At 48.7% G+C, this 11,397-nt stretch overlaps 1 protein-coding gene across 1 annotated transcript; it reads right to left on the reverse strand.

The window, feature by feature from the left end:
* Positions 1-4,846: 4,846 nt before the first annotated feature.
* Positions 4,847-6,949, reverse strand: LOC110286162 (uncharacterized). Its single transcript, XM_021152632.1, has 4 exons — positions 6,868-6,949; positions 6,222-6,681; positions 5,567-5,612; positions 4,847-4,942 (listed from the first exon to the last, which is right to left on the reverse strand). The coding sequence occupies exons 1-4, from the start codon at positions 6,947-6,949 to the stop codon at positions 4,847-4,849; spliced, it is 684 nt and encodes a 227-aa protein (XP_021008291.1).
* Positions 6,950-11,397: the final 4,448 nt, after the last annotated feature.

Raw genomic sequence — 11,397 nt, forward strand, 5'->3', positions numbered from 1 at the left:
CTCCTGTACCTGCCAGGGCATGAAGGTGAACTGGATCTGGTGCCTCCTGCCCTGGCGCTTTGGAACAGCCGGCTGCGGAAAGGCTGGCTCTTCCTGCTCGGTCTCCATGGGCTCCTGTTCCCTCTGGTTACTTTCAGGGTCCAGGTCATACTCAGGGGCCTGGTTATTGTTCGGTTTGTCACCTTGGTTCTCACTGTCACCCTGGCTTTGACTGTCATCACAGGCAATGCCACCTGCTGCCGCTGCTGCCACGTGTTCAGAGTGGGGACCAGTATGCTCCCCATAATCCTCCAGATAATAGTATAGGTCCTCACAGCAGTCATAGTTCTGAGGCTCCATGGCTGCTGTTCCTCAGAGTCTAGAGGCCTGCCCTTTGCTGGTGTATTTGGCAGCACCCTTGCCTGGGGGCTTTCAGCAAGTTAGGGACAAACAGGCTCAGTTCCTCCTCTTGCAAGCCTGCTATTGGCCCTCTGTTTGCTTCCTTTCCCAGTGGGTGGTCCTCTGAAGGGAGCATGGAGATAGGCATGGCCTGAATTGTGGGGTAGGTGGAGGCAGGCTGTACCTGTGCATGGAGTCATAGTTTCAGGACCCCTGCTCAGGTCTGCCAGGCAGTCTAGCTACTGCTCTTGGGCCCCAGAGAGAACCTTTGGAATGGGGCTATGGGAGAGCTTGCAAGCTGACTTTAGCATGGAATGTGGGGAAGAGGGCAAAAGGTCACGTGAGATTTAAGGCTTGGGTGTTCATCCAGGGAATTTTTCGTGATCCCAGACTCCCAAGTGCAGTGTCTGTATGTAGCATGAGAAGATTTTGAGCGGTCGTGGCGAGCTCTGAATGTCTGTGCTGCAAAAGTCTTCAGGGACTCTGAAAGCACAAGCTAGTCACAGACCTCCACTTTCACCATTGACATCTTGTTCTTTTTGCTTTTTCCATTGTTTTGTCCAACATAATACTGTAAGTAACCCAATGATGCCCTTGAAAAGGGCACCATACTCTAGATTGCTGGTAAAGTGTCTCCACCAGAAACCTTGTAGAATAAGCAGTATAGTACTTCTAATGTCTGCAGATGCTGAACAGCATGGGCAAATGCCCTCTTGGTGTAGTAATGTAGGTGTACAACATAGGAGTAAGGGTGTATTCGAATGATATCTGTATAGAGGAAACACTACAGACACTTTAAGGGAACAAAGAGAAGAAATTGTGTGTAGTCCTCCTGGAAGAGGGACTCCTCAGATCAATGTGTTCCAGCATCGTTGGGATGGTAATAGGACCAGAGATAGTAAATGCACTTTTCCTTTGGGTTCTGCCTTTGCTTATTTGTGAAACTTCTCATGTACTTCTGGATCTCCTGAACACTACTTGCCCCATCATTACTGTTACAACACACTGGCCTAGTGTGGTACTATCCCATCGTTTCAGCCCCAAAGCCTCAAATATCACAGGTCTGCACAGAGATACCTGGTCAGGCTCAGTTACATGATTTCAAAAGACAGCTAAGAAGAGTGTTCACTTAGTTGTGTGTAGAGCAGTTCATGGCAAGACCGCTGACAGGAATTGGAAATATGTTCGAGGTCAGCTCTCTCCACCTGTTAATATCAACTCCAATCAATGCCCAGACCTATTAAAGCCTTGTGAAACAGTTGCAGCCATGGCAGGTTGAAGCAGGCCAGCTTGGTTTTGAAGGAAATAAATAGCCAGCTTTTATTGAAGGGGACTACAGAGCACTGCCACTTTGGGGTGAAATGGTTTCAGAGAAAGACTGAGAAGGTGAGAGGTGACCATTGCATGGAGAAGTGCTGTGAGCACTCTCTGGGGCCTGAAAAGTTCTTTAAGTGCAGGGTAAACCCCACAGTAAGATAGGTACATCAGAGCCCTGCCAGTGCTGGCTGTGATCCAAGTAACGCTAAGTCCCCAAGAAAACTCACTGGAAACAGGTCATGGCCCCTTCACCTGGAAGGGCAGTGTGGATTTTGGATAGCTGGATGAAGGGCTATTTACATAATTTTGTCGATGAACAGCAGAGAGTTTATCCTTCTCTTAGTGTGGCGATGGATGCTCTATCCCTCAGACAGGTTCCCCAGGTTAGGCATTCTGATCAGAATCAGAGAACCCTTTTGAACACCTCTTTAGCAGGTTTCCTACCTAGCTCTGCCAACATTTCATGAAGGTGCCTACTTATATACACACTGAAAATGATCCCCGCACAGCACTCTAAGGGACAGCAAAGGGACCCTTCCTCTAAACATTAGGAAGTTCAGTCAGCATCCGATTCAGGCATTCGGCCACCAGGAGCTTGCCTCACCAGGACTGGCTCTGAGGCGGGATACACACCTTGTGCTGCAATTTCCTCCAAGAGAAGACATTCCATCATGGAGGAAATCTCCGGAAGACCTAAGATATTGTGGATAGAGATGAATGTTTCATGTTCCGGGAGAGCTCATTTCGACCTGGGAGGGAACAGCTCAATCCTGCCCTTTGGGCTTAGTAGAGATTGGTTCACATTTCCTCACATCTCTGCCCAGAGATGTCACGGGCACATCTCCAGTCCGCAGCATGGACTACAGGAAGAGAAGCCCAAGCCACCTCTAGATTCAATCCAAGGAGTTTTGGCCCTGTGAAGTGGTGGATGGGACCAGATGTGGCAGCCTGGAAGTCCAGCAGTCTGCAGATAACAGTTTGGACTTGTAAGTGTGGTGGCAGCTATGCAAATGGAACTCAGAAACGTAATCTTTGCTGGAATGACAAACCAAGAGTCCAGGGATTCTTCCTCTGTATACCTGGGGATCCCTAGTGAACCCATCTCTCTTTCTCTCCGAGTTGCCATGGTTGACCCCCTCCATGAGGACTTGGTGATTATCTTAGGGGAAAGGTGGTTGTGAAACACCATCAGGAAGTCAGCTAGGAGCAGGAGCCCGGGTGGGACTGTCAGCTGCAGCAGAGGCAGCAGCAGCAGCAGGACCAGGTGGGGGCAGGGTGGTCAGGAAGAAAGAGGAGGTCTCCCTGTGGGAAGAAGGTGGAAGTTTGGGGGATATCAGATTCCCAGAGACTACCTGATACCCCTGAAAAGCACTGTTGCCACTCACACACACTGGCTTTCAAAGCTGAGAACAGCTCTCCGAGTTTTGCAACCCCCCTTGGATCTAGGAGATAAGCACTGGGCTCCATCAGTCTCATACAGCCTAAGGGCCTGAGCTCTGCTCAGTCCTCCTTCCTCCCTCCAGATCTCCTCCCAGCATTCCCTGTGCAAAGAGAAACTAGTTTAGCCTCCAGGACCTACCCTCTTTGCTCATCGCCAACTACGTAATGTCTCCTGACCAGCTCATGGTAGCTTGTTTGTGAGTGGAGAGACTCACAATGGGACAATGCACAGTTATTAAGAGAGTGTGGAGTACACAGTGAATGGTTTTTCCGGGGACCAAATGAATTGAATCAGCCCCTTGAATGCAGAATGAAAAGGCAGTTTTATTGGTGCAGCTCTAGGGCAGGTTCACTGACCTTTCAGGAGGCGGTCTGGGAAGTCCGAAGACTGGGCTGGGGTAAAGGTTTCCTTAAGGGAAATAGAGAGAGTTGTGATGTGATGGTGAGGTACTGGGGCCATAGCCTTATTTGGGGAATTTTGGACCCTGTGGGTGGATCTTAGGTGCACTGGCCACGTTGGAATCAGGAACTAGGAGCTTGCTTGGTCCAGTGTTTTGCGCGGGCTTTTAGAAGCCTGGCTTTTGCTCGGGCTTTTTGAAAACCTAGCTTTTGGGCGGGCTTTTTGAAAACCTGGCTTTTGTAAAGGCGGGCTTTTGGAAAGTCCAGGCTTTTGCAAGGGCGGGCTTTTGCAAGCACAGGTTTCTGATAAGGAGAGGAGGGCGGGGACCTGTTGGTCCAGGCCATTTGCATTTGTCCGTAAACCTCCTGCCTAATACTCAGGTCTAAATGGGGAATCTCTATTGTAGCCCTTGATCATAAGACATGGGTAGGGACCATTGAGGAAGATCTTTCACATATGGCAGGAGTGTGTGCTGCAAGTTCTCTGCACTGACTGCTCAGGTACACTGGTAGGGGCTCATCCTTGCTTATACACCTAGACCTGCTGAGAAGGACCCCCCAACACTCGCCCCTGCCAAGGACCCAATCTCCCATACAGAGAGTTCTACAAGGCCAGTGACAAAATACAGACAGAAGACCTATCAGTCCTCTTCTCTGCAGAACAGGCAAGTTTGGGACCACATGCTCCCTGATACCTAATAGGAGGAGACAGAAACCTCACTCTGGCCTTAATGGACAGATTCTCCAAGCCCTTTGATGCAGCAGGACCTCTGGCCCTAATGGTTCCCCTAGTCCCCTGAATGTCCAGAGAGATAGAGAGAGAGAGAGAGGGCAGCACACATAATGTTGCCATCCCTCCTGCCCATCAAGCCTGGGAGTAGCCTCTGGGATATTTCCACCATCATCTAGGGGTACCGGGTCAGGGAGGGCTCATTGGAGTGTGGGTGGGAACAGCCATGTCTAGAAACAGACTGTCCTCTCATAGGGGCTTTTCCCTCTCTGTCCTTATAATGACTTGTGTCCACACTGGCAGTGATTGCAGCTTGTTGGTGCCCTTTATAGACGAAGGGCTGCTGGTTATTCGGCCTGCTTGTATGTCATGCCTGGGATTGACTGCTATCCTTTAAATATTTATACCCATATTTTAGTAACATCAAAGACAATGGAGCCAACATATTCAGAATGCACATCTTTATTGCTGAAATAATTGTAGAGAAGAAAAGGTTGTCGTGGCCATCATGGGTGGCTCAGAAGAAGCCATCCTCATCTGGCTCCACGATAGGGGAGGCACTCAAGTGCTGCTCCAAAATCTTCAGGGAGAGTTGTTCTCTGTAATCGGTGGCAGTTCGCAGAACATCATCAGTCTGCTGTGTCTGCGGAAAAGGGCTCTCCTCATCTTAAACCACTCCTGTAAGCAGAAGACAGAGACGCTTTAGTCCATTGAACACTATCATTATAAAGCACACATGCTGGAGCACTATACGCCCTCTTCATTTTCCTAACAGTTTGGAAGGCATTCAGAACCCATCCCAGGGCCAGCTGTGTGCTAGCCATGTGCTGTAGCACTGAGCCACTCCCCTGGAAGAATCACTGCATCTTTTAAATACCCAGAAACTATGTGATTATTGGTCTAAACCCAAGAGGGGCTGAAGAGGTTCCTCGGGTGTATTCTGATTATTCAGTATGCTGCAAGCAACAGGGTTCATTGTCTCTGAAATCAAAACAGGTTCCCAAGCCCCTTAGGACATGGGACACCACACCCAGTATTTCAACCGCGGAACAGACCCAAAACACCGCCTCCTCTCTCCGTCCTCGATATTTTTCATGCATTTCTTCAGGAAAGAATTCACTTGTAGCTCATGGGTGGTTCCTGAGCTTTGCTGTGGGAAAATATCAAAACCTTTCCAGCCCACGCCCATGGTCTCTTCACTCCTGTGAGGCATTTGGGCTGCACAGACTTCTGAAGGCAACATCACCGCGTGTGACACCCTTCCAAAAAATAGGTTTTGTTTTGTTTTTTCAGAACACTTACCTGCACATCAGATTCATCCACACCCATCCATCGTGCAAGATCCCTCCTAAAGAGAAAAAGGTCCAACATTTAGCCTTTCTGGTGGAAATCAATTGTGTCAGGACATGTCCGATATGGTTTTATATGTCTGGGTCCACACTTGAGTGCGCATACACGTTTACTTACAGTCACTATTCTTAACATTTACCTTAAACCTAGCTTTAGCAATGGGTTTCTTTCACAGAGCAAATTTAAGGGTATCCCCCAATACACAGATGCCTCTTTGGTGTACTGAAAGTGTAAAAATCAGTGAAGAGAGCACCTGGGATGAAAGCACTAGAAACATTTTAACGCGAGTTGGAATCCCTCCTGCTTTTCCTAGCCACGCCCCAGACTTCTCACCCATACTGCTGGAAACTCATTTACAACACTAAACAATGCCTAAATGTCCCAGTCTTGAACAGGGCAACAAAACACATTTGTTTCCAGACCGCATAGCTCCCATACCCCTACCCGGGGAGCTAGTTGCAGGCGGACAGTTCTAATTGCAGGAGGAAGATCCTAATTGCAGGCGCAAGACTGGGGCAGGTGCCATTATTTCTGGAGGGAATCAGACGGCCAGGGAGAGCCAAAGGAGACCTGTAAATATGGCGCCAAGCACTGGCCATCTGCTTACCTTACACGCAAGCTGGGGAAGCGATTCTCTTGGAAAAGTCGCTCCAGATCACGCAGCTGAGAGTGGGTGAATCTGATGCGGCGGGTCCGCTGGTGAGCCAGAGAGTTCCCAGCCTGTGGATTTCTCATGCCCTCAGGACTGGCTGCCTCTTGTTGCGGTGGTTGTTGATCTCTGTTTTCGCCGCCTTCTTCCTGGATGTTGTCATCCTCGGGGCCAGAAGCACCATCACCAGCATGTCTTCCTTCCATTTCTCCTTCCTTGTTTTCTCCCTCCTCTCCTCCTCCAGTGGCTTCCTGAGCTGGACTCAATGGAGCAGGCTCTTCTTGAGCCTGCTCACCTCCAGCAACCTCGCCCTGAGCGCCATCGCCCTGATCAAGCCCACCCTGAGCAAGCCCGCTCATAACACGCTCTTTCTTGTCTATTCCTTCCTCTCCAGCCTCAGAGACCACTGCCTTCCCACCTGAAAGACAGAAGGAAGATACAGAGATAAAGATCTGAGCATCATGGCCCAGGGATGCCTGGAAAGCCCAGAGAGGAAGCACAGGCAGGGGCTCTGTAACCGACCCGAAGTGCCTGTCCACTCTTCTTTACACCCACCGTTTCTCCCCAAATTTCACCCAAGTCCAGTCAGAACCAGTTTACTCACCAGGCTGTGGTTCCTGGTCCTCCTCGGCTCCCAGACTCGGAGGCTTTTGGATGCTTTGGAGGTTGTCTTGAGGAGTCTCCATTGCGAGAATCTCTGGATCCGACCCTGCTCCCGAAGAGGCTTCCAACGCTGTGTGCTCACAGTTCCGGAGCCTGAATATATATCTCTGCTCTGATCCTTGACCCGGAAGAGTTTTTCTTCTGGCGCCTCACCCAAATTATGGTCTGTCCTGAGAGGCGTTCTGTCCTGGCTTCTCGCACAGTCGCAGTGGCTGTGGGCTTGTTCCCTGAGGCGCACAAGCAGAAGCCTTTCAGAACTCCAAAGAGCAGAGTCCTTTTCAAAAGGAATGCAGCAACTGGGTGTGTACGGGTGCAGAACTCGTGGCTCTAAGGTGCTGCTTGGGGGACACCTGTAGCCCTTGGGGGACACCAGTATTCCTGAACGGTTCAAATTCCTTCACAAGGACTAACACAAAGACCTCCTCAAGCTCAGCAGGCCTTTGAGCCCTGCTGAATAATTTTATTAAATTATGTAAATACCCTTCAAAGCAAATGGCAAAGGCATACCCTTTAATAAAGTGGTACCAATTGAACTCTGTCACGTCTGGCCCACATCATGGTTTGCCCGGATGCACACACTCTTCCCTGCCCCTTCTTTGGTTGTGCTGCCCTGAGTAGCCCTGTGTGGTGGCAAATATTCGGGAACTGCCAGGGTGAGATCCTCCTGAGAGACTGTGTCCCCAACAGGGCTCAATCCCACCCACCATCATCCACAAGTTTAATCTCATGGAATGTTTGTGTGGGAAGAGACCTTTCTGTGCCTAGCTGTATTTGACCCAAGGACTCGGGGTGTCCCAAGGACATTCGTGGCCATCCAAGTTCCACCTTGGCCACTGGCTCCAAAGCTGTTGTCTCACAGCCGTGAAGGTCAAAGGCATGTGTGTGGGGTAAGCAATTCTGGATGCAGGTTTTACCAAGAAAGAGAGAAATTGAGGAAAATTCAGAGAAATTCCCCAGAGTTGATGGTGTCCCCCAAATTTAAAAATGCCATTGAGCTCTGTCATCTAGTGGGTTTTGTTTGTAGTAGGATCATGGCTGGGCCTGGACAATGACTGAGGTAATTGTTAGGATATGAGTTGGTTCTCTGAGGTGGCATTAGGCTGAGACAGTGGGGAGTCCACGTGGTCAGGCCAGGCAGAAAACTGATCAAGCTCTGTTCTCCTCTAGCCTGTGTAGTTAGGGTGGCTGAACCAATCCTCTCAGACCCTGACCCCTCCCCCCACCTTTTTTTGTTTGTTCGTTTTCATGAGACAGTGTTTCTATAGCCCTGGGTGTCCTGGAACTCACTTTGAAGACCAGGCTGGCCTCGAACTCAGAAATTTGCCTGCCTCTGCCTCCCGACTGCTGGGATTACAGGTGTGTGCCACCACTGCCCGGCACTGCCGCGTTCCCCCCCCCTCCCGCTTTTGGGTGATTTTTTAAACCCTGACTGTCTCCTAGCAGTTAGTCTCTGGGTGGTATTGCAGTGTCTGAGATGTCAGCTCCCCCTGTCTTCTTGTATTACTCCTCTTTCTTCTCACAGCTACCAAGAAGCAGCTGTCATTGTGAGTCCTTTTCTCTGTGCCTCCCTGAGGGGTGGTGAGGGCCTTCAAGAAACAGGGAAGGGAGGCTCGCTTAGGACTCTCTTTATTTGCTCTCAGGATTAGCTGCTCTAGAAGCCCAACTCTATTAGGGAACAGGAGTGCTGTGTGTGCTTTCCTTTAGGACTTGGTGGGCCCGCTGGCCTGCTGACACTAGCTGCAAGCCTGGTCCATCTCCTCCCTTGTTGGTTTGTCTGCCTCGTGCTGAGCTTGCACAACCCTACTCTCTGTCTTCCTTACATGTTCTGGGTTGGCTGTGTCCACTCCACCCTCCTTGTAGCCCTAGCATCTCTGCAACATATGTGAGCAACTTGTAAACTCGAACTTGGGTGCTTCCTTCTCACCACCAACAGAGGCCTAGCTACTGCATCAGTATCAACCCTGGATTCTGAGATAAATTTCCCAAGACGCTGCTCTCAGGGTTTGGGGGAAGCTGGTAAGAGATCATGCGATATTCAGAGTACCCCAAGTCTGTTCATTGCCATCTCTTTCTCTAGAGGTCACAGCACCCTGGGCTTATTGTTTTATCACTGGCAAATTCCTTCCAGGGCTTGGCACAAGGAGTTATGCGTAGAGGTTTGGTTCTCTGATGGGGGACTCAGCAAACTCAAAATTAGCTTTTTGCTGTGTAAACCTGATGTGCTGTCCAGTTGGATTATCTAATCACACAGCTCCCTCTCCTGGCCACAGAAGAGCAGGCTGAATGCTACTGACACTGCAAAGTAACCCATGGCCCCAGAGAGAGGCCTTGCCTGATCAGTGACTGTGAAGGCCTCAGTCCAGGACACAAAGCCTGCTTGAGCCAGGTCCTCAAATGCTAGTCTTTATCCTGGGGGGCTTGGCCAAGATTGGTCTCCTTTAGGTGTTTGCAAGAAAGATGCCTTCAGGAGATTCAATTGGATCCTGGGGGTTTGTAGAAGGCCATGAGGAGACTAAGGTACATAATTCCCAAAGAAGCAGAATCTGTATGCTATCCATGTGTCACAAGAGAGGGCAAGTGGTAGATAATCCGTAAGCCTCATAGCTGCTCCCATGAGCAAGTATGGTCAATTTGAGGACTCAGAGTTTCCCAACTCCATATGTTTGTTTCCCTGTGTATTGTTCAACTCTCAGGGGACCATACTGCCCTGATACTAGCACCAACCCTGCAGTGAATATTATTCAGTTGATTATGGATCACTACAGTCCTTAATGAATGAATATGGCTTTGAAAGAAATGAATGAAATTGTGTATGTGTGTAATGTTAGTACTTTCAGCCAGTTTTTTTTCTCTTGTTCTGGCGACACAGAGCATCATGGTGGAGCAAATTAATCTATCTTTCAGCTCATGAAGACCTAACTTGTAGTCCCACTCGCCCATCAGAGTCTCCAGAGTGTGATGGCTAGAAATTCGGGAGCCCGAGGAAAGAGTGATAATGCCTCACAGCATGCTGGCAGATGTCATCTGCCATAGGGTGCGATATTGCTAAGGCCTATGTAGTGGAAGCCAGTTCATGATACCACTCTGGGTTTTTGACATGAGTCAGGGAAGGATGTCAGATGAATGGAGTCACAAGGGACAGGGATGACTCCCATTTGGTCACCGGGTGCAAGATGAAGAGTCGTGTCTTGGATCATAATAGGCTGGGGAAGGCTCCCACTTCTCTTGCTACTGTGCTGGAAATGCAATGGGCACACGTGGCACACCTTTGCTCTCCACCATAATCCATGGGTTGCTGTGCCTCAGGCAGTCTTAGTTTTATTATCAGTCCCACAGGGACTGTAGTGATCCATAATCTGAATAATATTAACTGCAGGGTTGGGTACTATTTTCAGGGCAGTATGGTCCTCTGAGCGTTGAACAATGCACAGGGAAACATATGGAGCTGTGAAAATCTGAGCGCTCAAATTGACCTGCCCCCTCCCCAGTGAGTATCTTTTGGGGGGACCCTTGTATGCTTCACCTCTGCTGAAGGCTCTGTTGTGTATATATTTTCATCTACCACTTTACAATGTGTATATATTTTAGGACCCCTTTTATGCTTCTTTTTTTTTTAAAGTTTATCTTTTATTTTAAAGATTTATTTATTTATTTATTATCTTTTATTTTAAAGATTTATTTATTTATTTATTTATTTAATGTATATGGGTGCACTGTAGCTGTACTGATGGTTGTGAGCCTTCATGTGGATGCTGGGAATGAAGGTTGCTCACTCCAAATGACCTCAATAGATCAGCCCCGCTCGCTCTGGCCTAAAGATTTATTTATTTGTTATACATAAGGACACTGTAGCTGTCTTCAGACACACCAGAAGAGGGTGTCAGATCTCATTACGGATGGTTGTAAGCCACCATGTGGTTGCTGGGATTTGAACTCAGGGCCTTAGGAAGAGCAGACAGTGCTCTTAACCACTGAGCCATCTCCACAACCCCCTTATATGCTTCTAATATTTAGCTGTCTCTTCTTGTATTCTCTCCCCCAAACCCTCTTCTCTGCCCCTCCTAACTTGATCTTTCTATTGAAGCCCCCCAATCCATCTACAAATAATTATTCTATTTCATTTTCTTAACAAGGTCTATCTGTTCCCTCTAGCCCCTTATTCTATACCTGCCCTCTCGCCAGAGACAGTGAGGCCTCACTCCTAGACAGCATCATTTGAGACGTCACATCTGTGACTCAGTTCACCTTTTTTGTTAGATTTATCCTGTTGTAAGAAAATTGTGTGGTTTCTGAATGAAAAAGAATTGGGGACATTTCTGCTAGGCAACCATCATTTTAAAACGTGCGTTGCTTACTGGAGCCAGAGACAACAAGCATCTTCCCTTGCATGAGAGACTGACCCTCTTAGCTCACGTGAGGAATGAAGAATGAAGATGCCAGAAATATCTTAGGTATAAGCAGAAGTATCTGG

This window comes from Mus caroli, unplaced genomic scaffold (assembly GCF_978045245.1).
Source record: "Mus caroli unplaced genomic scaffold, Mus_caroli_1 scaffold_5, whole genome shotgun sequence".
In the NCBI taxonomy this organism is placed as follows: Eukaryota; Metazoa; Chordata; class Mammalia; order Rodentia; family Muridae; genus Mus; species Mus caroli.

Coding starts and splice junctions, on each gene's coding strand:
- LOC110286162 (XM_021152632.1), bottom strand. CDS start 6,949: ATGGAGACTCCTCAAGACAACCTCCAAAGCATCCAAAAGCCTCCGAGT. Junction 6,682..6,867: donor GGACCAGGAACCACAGCCTG/GTGAGTAAACTG, acceptor TCTGTCTTTCAG/GTGGGAAGGCAGTGGTCTCT. Junction 4,943..5,566: donor TGGATGAATCTGATGTGCAG/GTAAGTGTTCTG, acceptor TTCTGCTTACAG/GAGTGGTTTAAGATGAGGAG.